Below are 18,132 nucleotides of genomic sequence, written 5' to 3'. Positions count from 1 at the left end.
CTGTCACCACAATCACCTCCACGGCCTGCTGCTACTGGCAGGAGCCTGGCTTCAACCCAGCTGGCAACAGCACAGGTGGTGGTTCTGATCCCTTCTTCTGCCTTTTGATCACTGGCAGTAAGATGGGGCCACTGGTCTGCCTTGGCATCTGCTTCACTGTGCCGCTCTGAACTCTCATTTGTGGAGTGTGGCCAGAGAACCTACCCCGATTTTAAGAAGGAGAGGCAGAATCCCAAGACTCCTGGATGTATTTGGATGACTGTAGGGCAGTGTTCCCTCTAAGCTGAGTTAGTGTGAGCTAGCTCACAGTATTTTAGCCTCTGGCTCATACATTTTTGTCTTCGCTCACGAAGGATGACTCCAGAGCAAATTTATGCAGTAGCCAGATCGTTCACTCACAATTTTAATGCCAGTAGCTCACAAAGTAGAATTTCTGCTCACAAGCAGGGGTCATTTCCTGCAGGAGTGCAATAGGAGAGGAGCTCCGGCAGTAAAGAGCCCAGGAGGCGGGCACATGCAACAAGTCCCACCCCCTGCTCCCAGCAGCCCTCAGTCAGAGCAAGAAGCAGCCAGGTAAGTTGCAGAGCCCCCCCCCCGCCCCCCAGTCCAAAACAGTCCAGTGGCACCTTTAAGACCAAATTTTATTCAGGTACAAGCTCTCCCTCCTCTGCGAGGACAGATCTGCACATTCTCCCCCCCCCCAATAGCTAGTAATCCAAAACAGTCCAGTGGAGCCTGAGCGGTGGGTGTTGCCTTCTGACACACTTCCGGTGATGTCAGGGTGTGTGGCATATGCAAATAAGTTATGCTAATGAGCTCCTGCACCTCTTTTTCTACGAAATGACCCCTGCTCACAAGACTCCACAGCTTAGAGGGAACATTGGTCTAGGGCCATAAAGGCATAAGTGACAAGAATAGGAAAATGAAAAGGTGAGCCAAAGGAAGCCATCACGGCTGTCTGAGAACCAACTCATCAAACAGTCTTAGGGGGAAAAGTCACTATGATGTGATTTTCCCCATCCCCTACTGTTTATATAAAATGGACTGGAGAAAAAAGAGAGGAGGGGGTTTCAGGACATGTGCCGCTGCTTCACACACACACACACCACACACATGGAAAGCAGCTGTACCTTCTACACAGCAAATTTAGACCTCCTCAGCAAGATCTATTATACATCTATCTACTGTGGATTAATCCTGCCTTTCCCATTTTATCCTCACAACAGCTCTGTGAGGCAGGTTAGGCTGAGTAGTGTAACTGGCCCAAGGTCACCCAGGGAGTCTTTATACTAGACTACAATTAAAACCTTTACAACTATGGTCCAAGTGCTCTGCCTGAAGAAGTTCCAAAAGACCACATGCTGCTGTCCTTTCCAAGACACTGCTCTCCAAAAGGAATTCTGAGGTCTAGATTGTTGGATTTGATGTTTTTTCCAGAAGATATCTAGCTACAGTTTTCCTCATATACGTTTTATTGCCTGTTTCTGTTGAGATGTTATTGCACCATTGTACAGACTGATTTTTAATTTGTGGATTGTTTGGAATGAAGGAGAGGTGGTATAAATCTTTTAAGTAATAAACAAAAGGGCATGGCTTTAAACACACACAGGGCTGACAGCACCACATGCCCATGCTTAATTCTTTGTCCTAAGTGACCATCTAAAACAGATGTTAAGAAAGAAAATGGCTAATTAGCTAATCTATGGTTAGAACATCTGGTACATAATATAGAAGTGCAATGCTAGATTTCTGTATGAACTCAAGACCGCCACCCATGTGTGAAATAAAAGGATCTTCCAATGATTTCTAACAATGGTCCTAAAAGTAACTGTAGATATGTATTTTTAATCAAACCTCTTGTGCTAGGCATTCTCTTCCTGCAAAAATATTAATATTGACTTTTAGTGCTATCTGTATATGCTTTTGTTTTTAAGTAGAAGAAAGATTCCCTGCCACACAGAACATAATATGCCTTGTAGAAGGGGGCCATGCTTCTTTCTCTACCCAGCAGCCCACAGACAATAAAGTCATGTCAGAGCAAGCACCTCACTTAAACAAAAGACAAACAGCAGCATCTGATATCACACACGGGTTCTTCTGTGATGCATTACTACTCTCCTGGGTGTCATATAACACAATAAATGCAATATATTTTATTTTATACAGTCTCTCTGTAATCCAGGGGGATGTCCTTGTTGCTGTGGGACTAACGAAAACAAAAAAGTTACTTGGTCTGGGGTTGACGTTAAAGTAACATTTTAAAGCGTCACATTTTAGAGGCCGGGGGGGGGGGGTTCAAGATTTCTAATCTGTCCCACGTGTTCAATGTTAAACCTTCCCACTAGCAAATTTATTCATAAACATACATCATTTAATAATATGACTATCACCAGTATCATCTAACGTTCGCAGCACCTTTATAATATGGAATGTCTTTAGATGATTTTAGGATTGCTTAAATTGGTATTGACGTGTTTTATTCTTTTATGTAAGCAGCCCTGAGCTGGCCTTGGCTGGAAGGGCGGGCTATAAATCTGATAAAGAAATACAGGGCGGAGCACAAGAAAGCTTCAGATAGATTTCTCTGGATTCCAGTTTATATCTAAACTGACTGATACAAAGGTTGTAGTCAGGACCATCAACTCAGTCTTTACTATGAATTAGCTGAAACAGGACCATGGAGACCTGCCTTCAAATCTACTCTGTCACGAAGCTCACCAGTGGGTGATTCTCTCTCAGCCTAGCATACCTTGCAGAGCTGGGGGGGGGGGATGGGAAGGACCTCTATTGTGTAGTTTAATGCAAGTGAATTAAATAAAGATGTCAAACTTTTTCTCAAGCATTTCATAGAGGTTATCTTGCCAATTGCTCCAAATCCCCTGTAAAGTCAGCCAATATTGTTATCTCCATGCTGGGAGCCAGGGGTCATTTCGTAGAAAAAGAGGTGCAGGAGCTTATTAGCATAACTCATTTGCATATGCCACACCCCCTGATATCACCAGAAATGTGTCAGAAGGCAACACCCACCACTCAGGCTCCACTGGACTCTTTTGGATTGCTAGCTATTGGGGGGGGGGGCGTGCAGATCTGCCCTCACAGAGGAGGGAGAGCTTGTACCTGAATAAAACTTGGTCTTAAAGGTGCCACTGGACTGTTTTGGATTGCTAGCTATGGGTGGGGGGGACGCGCAGATCTAGTTGTGATAATTTCATGCCAAGTAAAAGTGTCCATAGTCATATTTTATGTTCCTAAAGTAACAGAATGACTTTCAGTCTGGAGAAGAAAAAACTGCTAATGTAGCATTTTTTCCAATTTTTCCGAAAATGTCTGTTTTTTTCCAGAAAAACCTGGGAAAAAACGGTTTTTTTCCAAGCTTCAAAATTTCCAAAAATTTTACATCACTACTCGCACCTACAGGACTGCCTCTCTTATTACAACACCCACACTCCCTTTGGCCATTGTCTAGCGGCCTCTTGCCAAGTGCCTGGCCCCAGGATGGCTCAATTAACTATCACCAGCGGGAGGGCCTTCTCAGTTGTGGCGTCCAGCCTGTGGAATGCACTCTAGGTGACACCTGTGCCCTGCCATTCTTTCATTTCCACAGGACATGCGAGGCTGAATTGTTTAGGTTGGCCTTTGGAGGGTAACCATATGTTTGGGCTGTTTTAATAGTGATAGTATGGTGATAGCTACATACTTTAATAATTTAATATTTTAATGTTAATATTTTATATTTGTTATTTGTTTTTATGTTGCTTTTAACCTATTATGTGATTTTAACAGTATATGTCACTGCAAGCTCCTTTGAATACATGTCAGCTAAAAAAATCTAAGAAACAAGCATCTCTGTCAGGTAGGTTAGGCGAAAATGTGCGTAAGTGGCCCCAGGTTACCGAGAAAGCTCTATGTCTGGCTCTCTAGTAATAGGTTAGAAACGAGGTGGATTTGGAGAGTCAAAGGGTTACAAGATCCTTGTTATATCGTTAACACTTGATTATTTTTTTTAAGTTGTGTTTGGTAGACTAGGGCTCTGATAGCGGTCTCCCAAGTCACTTCTAACTCAACTTAACTACTATTTGCTTCTTACACAGGGCGCAGACAGGGTCACACACATCTCACTTCCATACAGAAGGGAAAACCACAATTAACCAACAATCAGAGCGCCTTTTATTTAAAAATAAAAAAGCCACCACCAAAACAGAATTGAAGGGATCCTTTCAAGGGCTGCCTTTTTAGGACCATCACGCAGAGATTATAATTAGCCCTCAAATACCAATCCCCCCAGTCATCTTCAAGGCAATTAGTCTAGGTATTAAGAAGCTATTAAAAGATCCTAAGATAGGCCTACTTTTCCCTTTCCTATATAAGCAGCTTCCTGCTTCATAAAACGCCATGACAGAGCATCCTCCTGTGACTAACACACTAACCTATACACTAACCTACATCCTCCTGTGACTAACACACTAACCTTTCTTACTCCTGAGGAAGTATACCACAGAATGCGGTGCCACCCTCTGTTGGAGGATGACTCCCTTGAAGGATACCCGAAGAGTAAGATGAGCAGGGCACACGGGAAAGAGATGGGGTGAAATATTCCTAGCTCCAGGGAGCAGCAAGAACTATGCTACTGTTTGTAAGGTCTGGAAAACTGTTCAGAATGGTCACACTCATCTCTCACAAGAGCTAACAAGATTCCTCCTTTGGGGAAAAAGAGGAGTTTACACCATCGTTTCTGGAAGAGAAATGCACGAGGTCCCTTTTCAAGATGCAGAAGAAGCACATCACGTACGCTAAAATCCAAGAACACTCACATTTACTTACCTAACTCATGCAATCACAGCAGTTGTCCCTTGAACACTTGAGATTTCTTTACTACTACCACCACCACCCATGAGTAGGGAGGGGCATGAACCAGCTCACGAACTAAAGTACATGATTAATTTTGGCCAGTTCCTGGTTCACAAAGTGAAGTTTGTGGCAGGTAAACCCACAAGAACTTTCAAGCTGTTTGTGGGGGATGGTACATGGACACATTTCCAGACAGGCTGTCTCCACTCAATCTAAATGTTCACCAAACTTCAAAGCAACAGGGGGGCGGAACTTGGAGGGCATGTAGAGGAGCATTGGAGAAGGTCCCCTGTGACTTTAGTGTCTATAGCTTGCACAGGATCCATTCTATACACTCCTCAACCTGTGCCTGTCAAAATGACTACCTGTTATTTCCCCAGAAAGCACTTTCTTGGGGGCACCTTCTTTGGGAGGTTGTAACTTGGACCCCATATATTCAACCCTCCCCAAACCTGGAGGTCAGGTAGAGGAGAGTCAGCTGGAGATCCCCTGTGAGTTTGGTGTCCCTAGCACACTGGGGCGGTGTTTTACCACATCATGAACCTAATGAACTGAACCAGTACATTTGGCAGCTAAAAGTTCGTGATGGCTTGTGGTTCATGAACCAGGCACACCACAAACCGAAATAAACCACATTTTCCCAGTTCATGCACATCCCCAGCTATGAGCCAAGCTTAAAACACAGAAAGGCAGCAAGGACTTGTAGGAATTCATGCCAGCCGTTTTGCTGTGATACAGCTACACATTTCCTCATCTCAGTCCAATGCCATCGTATAGTTAATAGATTTTGTGTTACTATTCCTTATTACCTCAGAGGCCTTCTTTTATCTCAGAGAGCCGTTGCCTTTTACTGATCACAAAACAAAAACGTGGCAACCATATATGGAGAAGTAAGAGGCAACGGGGAAAATTACAACCCACAAAAAGTAAACACTAGCCCTGTAATATGCCATAAGACCTCAAAAACCCTCTGCCTGGAATGGCAAACAGAAGACCGTTGCCAAGCACCTGGCGGGCCACACTGCATCTGTGGTGATTGGTTTCCAGAATGGTGACTGAGAGGGCATGAACTGCCATGCACTTTTTAATGGCTTCAGTGTTAGCTCTTTTTCAAGGTACACGATGTCCATTTTTGCTGACACGTGTGCAGGTCAAAAAGCTATGAGGCTTCCTTCAGCAGTCTGCCTACAACCACTACAGAGAGGGATTGTGAGGATTAACACTACCCCCCCCCCCCCCCCCTGCCTCCAGTCATTCTCCAGGGGAGAAGCCGGTATGACACCACCATTCCATTTGTGCTATAAAAAGCTGCTGCTGTGTATGAGGCAGATGAATCAGATTCCCCTGCTCACCTCCCCACCCACCCCTGCTCAGGGAAGATCAGGGCTACGCCATCTCCTGAGGCAGAGGAATAAAAGGAAAGATTCACAGGTACTATTTGGAAGTACAGGCACAAGCAAACAAACAATGCTCGTGCAGCCTCACTGCATCATCAACTTTTTTATTTCTTTCTTGTATTTTATTTCTGTACAAAAAAACAGAAAAAAGGAACAAGGAAAAAATACGTAATGGAGGGGGAGAGAAGACATACAGTGGTGGCAGATCTACACGTAAGTTTTTATAAATGGTTCCAAACATCTAACAAGAAGTCCATAAAGAATTGTTGTCTATATGCCACGTGTCCAAATATTGACAAGCGTTCCAAGGTCCTCAATCCATTGATTTACTGGAGATGGGCTTTTATCTTTCTAGTGTTGTAATAAGAGTCTTTTAGCTGTAGTAAGGGTACAGAAGGTCCATTTTCACTGACCATATTGCTTACCACTGACTGCCAGCAGCACAAGGGCAGGGTTGCTCCTCAGAAACTAGCCAAGACAGCAGCTTTCCTCACCCCTCCCTCACCCAAAACCCAAGACAATAAACTTCTGCTGCCAATTTTAGTGCAACCCCCATGCAAACTCAACCAAAACACCCCATCTCTAATCCAAGTCAGGGAGATATTTGGGGTTTGTTGTTTTATTGGGGGGGGGGGTTAACTGAAAAGGTTTTAAACTATTACTGTGTTTCCCCGAAAATAAGACGCTGTCTTATATTTATTTTTTCTCAAGAAGACACACTAGGGCTTATACCACAAATGCATAGAAATCCTGCTAGGGCTTATTTTTTGGGTAGGTCTTATTTTCGGGGAAACAGGGTATTGTAACCCACCTTGAACCACAAGGAAAGGCAGGGTAAAAATGGTTTTTAACAAAGAATAGGAAAAAAGCATCAGACAGCACATGCTCCCTTCATCCTTTGTATGCCCCAGCATACATCTGTCTCTAAACCACCACCCGACAGCTACGTCCATAGAGGAACCAACACCAGAGACCCCAATGCCACAAAAGGTCCTTGAAGAGCATGCACATCCACTACCTGTTTCCACTCTCAAAATAAACACAGGGGAATTGAACATGAACTCACAACGCTGTCTCATAGTCAATCAGCCCACTGAATCACAGTCACTCTTGTCTACTCAGACTGGCAGCAGTTCTTACGGGTCTCAAGCTGAGGTCTTTCACATCACCTACAATTTGATTCTTATTGGTGATTTTCAGAGATTGAGCCAGGGACCTGGATGCAAAGCAGACGCTCTACCACCTGAGCCATGGCCCCTCATAAATTGTACTCAATGCAGTTTACTGAACAAAGAACACAAGCTCCCAGCAGAAACGGCTGCAAATGCTATCTGAAGTTGGACTGTGGGGCAATGTTGCTATGGGAAACACTGGAGTAGAGTTTGCTTTTCATCCATTCAGATTCCCCCTCCACCCCCCCAAAAAAAAATCCACTGTCTTAGTGTAATAAATATGAACTGGGTGCTCATGTAAACCAGTTTGTTGCTGGGGCACAGTAAAGTGACAGCAGTGGAAATCACCTCTGAGTGAGGTCCTGTTTTCTGATATAGAAATGGCAACTGCAGGGCACTCTTTTGTAGAAAAAGTCCTCCTCTATGTAAAGCTGGTCCCACCTTGCATTCCAGCCTCTCAGTATTGATAACCACAGACACATGCTCAGATAACATTAAGCCCATTTGGCAAACACTTTCATTTGGCTTTTCATACAAGCGACATGCAAATAAAATAGCCGTAGAAAAGGGGCAAGTGATATTCACTAGCTTCAATCTCTAGGCTAGAAATTCTTCACGAGGTCTGAATTATCCCCAGCAAAACTGGTGAAGATACAAAGTTAGGAAAACATGCCTCAGTTTTCATCAGGGGAAACAAAAATAAGTGCACATGCAGGTTTCGTTAGGACCACACTTGCAGGAGCAAATTTAATACTTCATTCCTAAAACAGATTTGGCCTACAGTAAGTCTTTGTTAGGACGAAGGCCAAATCAATATTTGGAATAAGATGTAATTTAGCACAGCCAATATTCATTTGAAAGATGTTAACTACAAAAACAAAACAGTAGAGTGGAGCCATATTCAGAAAAAAAGGTATTCTAACAATATTTAGAAGGACTGCTTCCAAGTATATTTCACATGTAGCCTGAAAAATAAACTACTGAATTACTGCAATTAGCTGCAAAAGCTTGCTAATTTGTTGATGCCATGTAATGTCAATGTCTTCCATAAACTCATTAGGATCTTCTTTGTAAATAAAGGAGAGGAAATTATGCAAGAAGCAAGAAATCTAGTTCCTACTTATTCCTTCCACCCTCAGAGGATGCAATAATACAGTCCAAGGATAATTGTCAAGAAACAGAATCCTTGTCTAAGGATGGCAAATAGGGTTGCCACACTCCCCATGGGGGCAGGGTTTCCCCTGATTTTGGGGGCCCCAATCCACCAGAGCCTCATCCTGGAAGAGTCCCACCACATCCAACATGCCCAGTGTGATGACATCACCCAGTGATGTCATCACACCAGGCACATCATGCAGGGGACGCTCTAGCATTTGGTTAAAAACTCTATGGTGATAATAGAGTTTTTAGCCAAATGCTACAGCGTCTCCTGCACAATGTGCTCAGCACAATGATGTCCCTTCTGGGTGATGTCATTGTGGCACGTATGCAAAGCGCATACAGCAGAAGACCCCAGGACCAAGCCAGGAGCCCCCCTCCCACTGGCAGACAGGTAAGACCTGGCAACCCTAATGGCAAAATAAAATGTTAGAACCATGCTTTGCTGATCTGTAATGATTCTGAAAGACTATGAGAATATTCTGTCTAAAGAAGTGCAGAGAACACATGGGAGAGGCAGGAATTCCATCATCTCAGACCAGGGTAGTAGATACCTACTTAATTTACTTCATCTATACCCTGCCTTTCTTGGCAAAGCAGCTTACACTATCAAGATCAGGACTATTTTTGGGCAAAAACACACAGGAACGGAGTTCCGGCTGGCTTCAGAGTTGGCCACGCCCACTACAGCCAAGACCTCTGCGTGCGTGGCTACAGAGGGAAGGCCTGGAGAGTGACCGCCACCCGGCAACTCCGAGGCGGGCGGGCCAGGGGGGGCCTGGAAGGCTTGGGGAGGCATTTAAATGCCTCCCCGTGCCTTCCCCGGCCTGTCCAAGGGCCAGCTTGCCCGGGCTCCCTGCAACCGTGGGGTGCCCAGGCAAGCCAAGGGAAGGCAGTTTAAACTGCCTTCCCCTCCCTTCAAGGGGGGGCTTTGCCCAGGCACCCTGCAGCCACGGGGTGCCTGTGCAAGCCAGGGGAAGGCAAGGGGTGTGGCCTAGTATGCTAATGAGCTGTGCTGTCTGGGTGTGGCCTAATATGCTAATGAGTGCCTGCTGTTGGGTGTGGCCTATTATGCTATGTATTTTTCTACAAAAAAAGCCCTGATCAGGATAAAAACATTACTTAGGCTGCTGCCACACACGCTAAGTAATCCACTTTCAATCCACTTTCAGTGCACTTTCAAAGTGGAGTTTTACTGTGTGAACTGGCAAAATCCACTTTGAAAGTGCACTGAAAGTGGATTGAAAGTGGATTACTTAGCGTGTGTGGCGGCAGCCTGAGTTTGGTTAGAGTAAGATTTGAGTTTATTAGCACCTTAAAGAACAACAAGATTTCGAGGCTATAAGCATTCGAGAGTTTGGTTAGTACAGGTATGGCCAACTAAATGCTCACCAGCCCAGCTCCAACTGCCTAATGCATTTTAGGTTGCCCTCTGGACTTTGACTGAACATCGCAAGGAGAATCTCACAAAAGCAACAACTTCTGCAACTAATCAATGGCATTTTACAAATAGAGATTCTAACACTGACTGAGCATAAAATGAGTGTCTAATGCTGCCCATAAGAACACAGTTTTCATATCCATTAGCCATCATGTGCAGTCAGAAGATACTTGCCTTAGACACATACACATGGGAACAGGCCTGTTTTCTAATTCGGTTCCTACTTCATACTACGGTAACTCAATCCTAACAAAAAACTGTTCTACCATGGCAGTATGCCTGATTCATTGGACGATTTCTATGCCTCCTCCCCACAGAGAGCCTGCTTAAGAGGGCTTAAAGACCCTATCCTACCACTCCACTGAACAAAGTTTCAAGCCTTCCTCCAGCCTAAGGAGCCCTCTTCCAACTTAACTAGTCTTCCACTGGAGGAAGAAACACTTGTTTGGAGGAAGGCTCCCGTTCCCCACTGGTGTGTATATGTTTTCCGTGGGTTTTTTAAACTGGACAGAATATGGGACTTTCTGTGCGTGAAGCAGATGCTTCCCAACTGAGCTGCAGCCCCACCTTGGCTAACAGATTCTTGATGGCAGCACATACAAAGACAGAATGAACTGAGTGACCCCCCATGTTTATCAAGTCCTTTCCTAATGCGGAGGGCAAACAGAACTGTAAATTCTGCAGGGTTTTCTTAGTAAAGGAAATTCATAGCTTTCTATGAAAGTAGATCTCATTGTTAACGGAAATACCTTCTAGAAGAACTACCCTGAAGTTCATCCAAAAAGGATGAGCCCCGCTGGATCAGACCAGTGGTTCATCTAGTCCAGCATCCTGTCTCACACAGTGGCCAACCAGTTCCTCTGGAGGGCCAACAACAAGGCAGAGAGGCCTTCCCCTAATGTTGCCTCCTGGCTCTGGGATTCAGAAGTTTAGTGCCTCAGTCACCATGGCTAGTAGCCACTGATAGAACTATCATCCATGAATCTGTCTATTATACCTGAACAATTTTTAAAATGTTAGTAACGTGTGGGTAGCCAGTCAAGTTGTGATGAGAGTCTTGTATAGTGGCTAGAGCAGTACTAGGATCTAGGACAGCCAAGTTCAAACCCACATTCTGTCATGGAAGCTTGCTAGATGACTGTGGGCCAGTCACACACTCTCAGCCTAACCCATCTCACACAACTGTTGTGAAGATAAAATGGAGGAGAGAATGATGAAAGCTGCTTCAGTTCCCCATTAGGGAGACATCGGGGTATAACTGAAGTGAAACAATGGTGAAAGTTGTGTTTTTAGTCTGTATCCCAGCAGTGGATGGTCCCAGAATGCCAAAAGCCCTACACTCTAGGGAAGCAACTTACTACCCCGAGTGGCAATCCTTTACCCTTTCCAAAAGAATACAGTAGTAGAACCTCTGCTTTGTATGCAGAAGGTCTCAAGTTCAACTCCTGGCATCTCTGGGAAAAAGGACCAGGCGATGTGATGTGATGTGAAAGACGTCTGCCTGGAGAGCTGTGTCCAGTCTGAGTAAGCAATACTGACCTTGAGGGACCAATGGTCTGAATCAATATAAGGCCTCTTCATATATGTGATAAAGGATCAGCCGCAGCACAACTGCAAGACTGCTCCAACCAGCAGGAGGTGGCCCCGAGGCCTCAATGGCTTTGAGCCTTCTACCTTTTGGTTGTTCTTTTATGATCTCTCCCAACTGCAAGTAGCCCTGTAGAGGTTTATGGTCTCCAGGTAAGGCGAGGCATGCATGTAGGAACAGAGAGCGTTTGTGCCCCCTCTGCCCTGCCCTTCCTGCCAATACATATTGTTATATTATATACAGGCAACAAACGAAGAAACCTTCCAAATTATTTTAAAGGACTCACATGGCAGAAGATGTTCACAATGACATCTCAACTGAAGCCATCCAGAGAATAAAGCCCCGCTTGCGGCAATCTGCTGCCAGCATTTCTCTTCTCATAGTAGTCGCCTTTACATCCTGGCATGATATCTGAGGAATTACTACACAAACCATCAGGGCAGCCTCTCAGGACTAAAGGGGGCTTTTGATTCAACTGGACAATTGACAGGCTGATTAGAATCTTTTACATATACAGCAATAAATCCAGCAATAAATTCATCCAGATAGCCAAGATGTGCAGAGTTAAAATCCCACTAGAATATCACAATATGTTTTATTTCCACCTCCATTTTACTGTATCCTGTAGCTCCTAGAAAAAGAAGTTATATAAACAAATCAACCAGAGAGTCACAGTTGACTTAGGTAAATGCTTTGTAGTGTTCAGGGGAGCAAGCCCTTGAAAGCAACAGGTGATTACTAAACTTCCCATTGCGAGATTCAGGAGCAAAAATTTTTAAAGCCCTGCTTGTTCCTTAATTTCTAATAGTGCAGTGTGGGCACAAAACTCTCACAATTGTTTTTCTGCCTGCCTCCCCTTTAACACAAGGAATAAAAGAAAGAAAGCCCTCCACCACTGCACAACTCAAATGGCTGAGGTTCCCACAGTGCCCTTCTCTGCATGTGGGGGCTACACCCTCATGGCTTGTACCAGCAGCAGCCTGCAGCCCTATCAGTCCTTCACATTTAAAAGGTGCGCTTTAATCTAAATCCATGCACTGACACCTTATGTTCAAAGAGATTCAAAGATTTCAGAATCTAACGTGAAGAAATACTTACTTGCAAGCAAATAAGAGCTGGAAACCACCATTTATGCAAGCAATCTGGAGATCTCACCCGGCTCCAGTTACAGAAAATTAAAATATTGCTTCCTATGTAAACACTGTGCATAGGATGGCATGGCCACTGGTTTTAAATAGGGCCACAGTTTATTTATTTATTATTTCAATTTATATCCCGCCCTTCCCATGAATGGGCTCAGGGCGGTTCATAGCAATAACTACAAATGATCTAAATTAATACAATAAATAATACAATAAAACCAGTTTAAAATTTAAAGTAATTAAAATATTTAAAGTGTGCAGTGCAATGCAATTAATTCCAGTCACTACTGCCAGGAAAAATAAGTGGGCCAATGCCAAGCCATGATGGTCTCATGTAGCAGCAGTAGTGTAAGACACATTTAGGAGTGTGGTAAAAAGGTAAAGGTTCCCTTGCTCGAAAGCCAGTAGAATCCGACTCTAGGGTTGTGGTGCTCCTCTCCGTTTCAAAGCCGAAGAGCCAGCGCTGTCCGAAGACGTTTCCGTGGTCATGTGGCCGGCATGACTAAACACCAAGGCGCACAGAACGCTGTTACCTTCCCACCGAAGTGGTACCTATTTATCTACTTGCAATTTCTTGCTTTCGAACTGCTAGGTTGGCAGGAAGGAGTGCGGTACAACCTTTTAAATTGTTACCTGTTACCAGACCCATTCAACCTAAAATAGTTTACTGGCCCCAATAGTTCATAGTAGTATTTAGTAGTATTGTATAGTATTTAGGATGCTCAGTTAATACTTTGAGCTTGGCTTTAAACAAGCTTATTTCTTGCTAAAGGCTGACCAAATAAAATCCTTTGAATGCGAAGTATTGGGACCATTTATAGCCTGCATATCCAAAAGCAAGTCTTGCAATACCGGCAAATAAGCACAGTCATTTTGAAAGAAGAGGAGCATGTCTAAATGTTAGCATTCATCGCAGATAAGACCTTCAGTGGAAGAGTTTGGTAGGATACAAGCTAAGCATTTCTGGAAAGAGCAATATAAAATCAAAGGTGTCAAGATTCCTTAACAGCCTAGTTTTATTTCAGTGAGGACTGGGAAATTTCTGGGTAGATAATTGCTTGGACAAGGCAAGAATCTAACAGGGCAAACCTTAACAAAGCTACACCCTTCTAAGCCTATTGACTTTAAAAGGCGTAACTTTGCTTAGGACTGTATTTTAAATGCTTCACTGCTAGAAAATACCTTGTCACCACTACTTCTGCATTTCCATCCAAAAACCACATCAACAACAATAAAATACCTGCCTCGCAATGTTAAATTCAGTAGTCACAATGGTACAAGAAGAAACTATCCATGTCTAAAGAGCATAAGGGGAGGGGAGATTATCAGTCCCCTGGAATAGCACACAGTGAACACACTTACGTTTCCCCCCTATACCTATATACAAAGAAACAGGTTACAGTCAGATTAGCTAGCCAACACATTTTATAATGATCAATGATCTATTTTATGTACCCAATTCTATCCACACACACCCCTACATTAATGATCACATTGTAACCATCTGTGGTTTGATGCTTCCTGCCTTGCATGCTGCAAGTAGCACTCAAAATAGACTGACGGGAGAAAAAACACTACACAGCCCCAGCATTCCTTCTCTGGGCTCAGCTTCACTCCCATTAGAAGAAGGAATCCTCCTCCCTGGTTATCTGTTACAGAAAACTATTACGCCCTGACAAACCAAGTGAGAGAGTCATTAAGTGCTTGTTGAACAACTGACTAATCTGTTAAAGACTATTTTAGTGTCTTTAAAAGGAAAAAAAAGGCTTTGATAAAAAGATTTCACAACAAAAGCATCTGGTGGTTGTACCTGACATCCACACTTGGACCTCCTATTAAATACCACTAAGTTTACTTCTCAGTAAATATGCTTATACTGCAGAATTATCGGTGTGTTCACTTCAACTACTTGAATTTTAATGCTGAAAATTGCAAAAATCTAATTCATTACAGGGTAAAGCATGTTCTTTATTTAGATAAAATTCCATATCAGAGGCTCCCTTCAAAACTTCTGTTTCAATACATCTGGGAAGTCCTAGTGCAGCAAATAGAGTGTTAAATTCTTGCAAATGAAGAGCTTCCCAGACCAAATTGCTTTTCATTGTATGTTTCTTATAAATGTGAGCACAGGCTGTTTTAGCTTCCTTTATTCTGAAGATACCTGCACACATTCAACAAGACTAGGAATTCCCTTGTGCACATTTTTATATCAAATTCTTAATATATAAGTCATGAAAAACAGCATTAAATGTTTGTAATGAATAATGAACTGCTGTTGATTCACAGTTAAAAAAAATTATGGAATTGCTAGCCTAGACCCGTGCTTCCGATTTAAAGTCTTGTATATATGTTATACAAGCTGTGGGTTGTTTTCTGTTCCACACTCTTCTAAGTATAACTACTAAAACATTTTACCAAACAAAGTTAACTAAACAGCATCTCAAACTTTGGTTTGCATGCCACTATAGCTATCAGATAAATCCACAGATCATGTAAACGGAAACACAGATGTGCTATGAACAGGTAAAATGCAAGCCATGGACTGAAAACTATACTGCCTGAAAAATTAGCCTAGAAACAGATACATCTCAACAATTTAAACCAACTATTTATTTTTTTTCATTTTTAAAAACTGTATCTTGGAAAGCCCTTCTAATCATGAAGCAATTGTCTGAAAAATAACATTTGCCAAGTGTAAATATATAAGGCAAGCAGCTGGGGGGATAGCCAATGCTTAGCAGCTGTTATCATAAAATATGTCAATGCTAGTCGATATTCCAAAGGATTTTTCCCCTTAAATACTTCACAGAACATTTCTGATGCCTGGCTAATCAAATACATTTTCCAATCTGAACTGGCTTTGCCAATGACAATTATTAAAAGTCGGAGGTGTTCATTTTTTAAAAAAGACAGAAAATATAATTTGGAACCAGCTATATGCATTTTGCTTGCCTTCAATTCGGGCTTGATATTAACCTCTCTCTCCTGGCTACTACCTTTGCCTTCTTTATTTTAAAAATATCTCAGATTTATCTTTGTTCCTACTTTGTACATGAACACACACACAAAAAAATCAACCTAGTTATTAACAGAACCATCTAGCCGCACTTGTTACTTTTGTGTGTATGTTTCTCTTTCGTTTTAAAAGCTATCTTCCAACCATCCTACTGGCTTCCCTTCCAACTCATTCCTCCCTCTTCTGAACAAAGCAATATTCTTACAAATACCGTGCTAAAGAAAAGCACATCCACTAGAATATTTCAGTTTGGTTGTGTAGGGCACTGTGCACCCTGCATCTTGGCTTGTGAATGCACAAGCACACCTTCCTAGTTCCCCATCTAGTCACCTCAATCCTGACTCCCTTTGTTAGGACAGATGCTCGTAAAGGCATAATGATCTTTAGCCCAGCTTTGACACCTCTCTATTCTGTTCCATTTTTCTTTGCAGCAGATGACCAGAAAAAGTTTTAGGCGATCCATAGCCAACGACAGGACGCATGGATCCACTGGCAAATAAAACACAGAAGCCACCCATACCCTTGGCAGAATTTAACAGAAGTGAGCATTTGATTTAAGGGGAAGGTTATCGCTTTTGCCTCAAAAAAATAAAATAAATAGAAGGTAGAAGCACAGAAACATCAAATCCTTATTCCAGTCTCAAGAAAATGGGAACATGACACCCACCAGCTCAAGTGAGGCTTCTTTAACAAGCTCCTTTGCATAGCTCCCTCAACTTTCTCCCTCCAACCATTTGACAACACCTAGGGAAACCCAGGGAACTGGTGCCAATTATAATAGCCAGGCAGTTAATTTGGCAAAGTACTAATGAATTCTTCTAGCCACACCAACTGAACCGAGGCAGGAGATTGTACACTCTCTCCCAGAGACACAGGTGAATAGCACGTCTCTTCTTTTTCTGCATAAAATGTGTGACAGTGACTCATTCACATGAAGATGCTTCCTGAGAGTGGCGCATAGTTTTACAGAACACGGCACTCTAAAGCAAACCAAGATTATTCATCGAATGTGTTGCTTTAACTGCCTCTCACAGCTCCTGGCCAAGCCTAAAAACAGTAAGCTATTTATTTTTCTCTTTTCTGCCTTCCTTCCACGAGGTGAACCTTGTCCTGCTTTGGGCAAGCTTCATGCTAATAACTGTCTGCTGCTTTCCAAATGCTCACCAGTTTTTTGATGCAGAAGGAGACAGCAAGCGACATTCTCCAGTGCTTTAAAATGTGCATCACCTAACCACACAGTGATTCTTTTGCTGTTTTCCTTAAGACTCAAATGTAACATTCTGCTATTTTTTACCTCAGTTTTTTTTTTAAAAAAGCTGATTTTTTTTTTGCACATGCGTGGATGCACACAAAACCACACACGCACATAAAACAAGCCCTGGGAACTGTCAAAACATGCATGCTGTATACTGGACAGCATCCAGGTTGCAATGAGCAGAGAAATTCTGCCATCCAACATTTACAGCTGCGACTCTGGGGGAGCCTGTGTCAAGAATCTTTTTTAGGAGACACACAAGTTTTCCCCCCTCCCCTAAAAAAAAATCCTTTAAAAAATAAAAATGCAGTTTGTCAAAAAATAGCCTTTCAAGTCACTCCCGGAGGATGTCACTGAAAACTTTCCTCCTAGTAGGGCCGAGGCTGCCAGGGAGGGTCTATTTCGAGATGCTGCTGCCAGCAAGAATCGCTTCAGCTTCCCAATCGCGGGATCGGGTTGCAACAGGAAGGCAGCCAGAGGCTCTTTGGTAAAAATCAAATACAAGCGAACAATCCAATCCACCCCCTATTATTTTTGACGACGGAGATGATGCCTCCCGCTTGCTGCGGCGGCGGCCAGCTTTCCCGGAGCCGCCCGCCGCTCGTCCGCCTCCTCCAGCCCTGCTCCTCCTCCTCCCTCCCCCGCGGAGATCTCCTCCGGCCCGCCCGGCCGCAGCCCGGCGCCGGACTCCCAGGTGGGACCTACGTGTTGGGCGACGGGAAGGGTCCTTCGGCGGACAGGTTGGTCACCAGGGACTGGAAAAGTGTCAGGCTCAAGAAGAGCAGCCAGCCAGCAGCCATCTTCCCGCTCGAAGATCGATGCCCTCGCTTGGCCCGCGAGCACCGGAGGAAACGAGCCACCACCGAGGCACGGCGCAACCAAGTTGGGGCGGGAGAGCCACGCCAAGCTCTGCCGGCAGGCAGGCCTACCCCGCAGGAAAGGGGCGCAGCGGAGCAGCCTCTCTGCCGGGTGAAGCCACAGGCGGCGGCAACGCGGGAGGGGGCCTGGCGGCGAGGAGCGAGCAAGATCGCGGGGGTGCGGCTACTCCGCCCGCTGCTCCCGCTTCGTCTACTCCACCGCCATCAGGGCTACTTTTTTAAGGGAGCTCCGCTGGG

At 43.9% G+C, this 18,132-nt stretch overlaps 1 protein-coding gene across 1 annotated transcript in view; it reads right to left on the bottom strand.

Moving 5' to 3' along the window:
- Positions 1-18,099, bottom strand: part of CACNA2D1 (calcium channel, voltage-dependent, alpha 2/delta subunit 1) — a gene marked incomplete at its 3' end in the record, with an annotated part of 640,713 nt that extends 622,614 nt beyond the window's left edge. The window contains exon 1 of the mRNA XM_015428057.1: positions 17,723-18,099. Coding sequence (XP_015283543.1) covers positions 17,723-17,817 — 95 coding nt within the window. The remainder of the gene's footprint in view (positions 1-17,722) is intronic.
- Between the last annotated feature and the right edge of the window lie 33 nt (positions 18,100-18,132).

Source organism: Gekko japonicus, unplaced genomic scaffold, assembly GCF_001447785.1.
Source record: "Gekko japonicus isolate JY-2015 unplaced genomic scaffold, Gekko_japonicus_V1.1 scaffold471, whole genome shotgun sequence".
Taxonomy (NCBI): domain Eukaryota; kingdom Metazoa; phylum Chordata; class Lepidosauria; order Squamata; family Gekkonidae; genus Gekko; species Gekko japonicus.
This window is presented reverse-complemented; position numbering and strand designations above follow the sequence as displayed.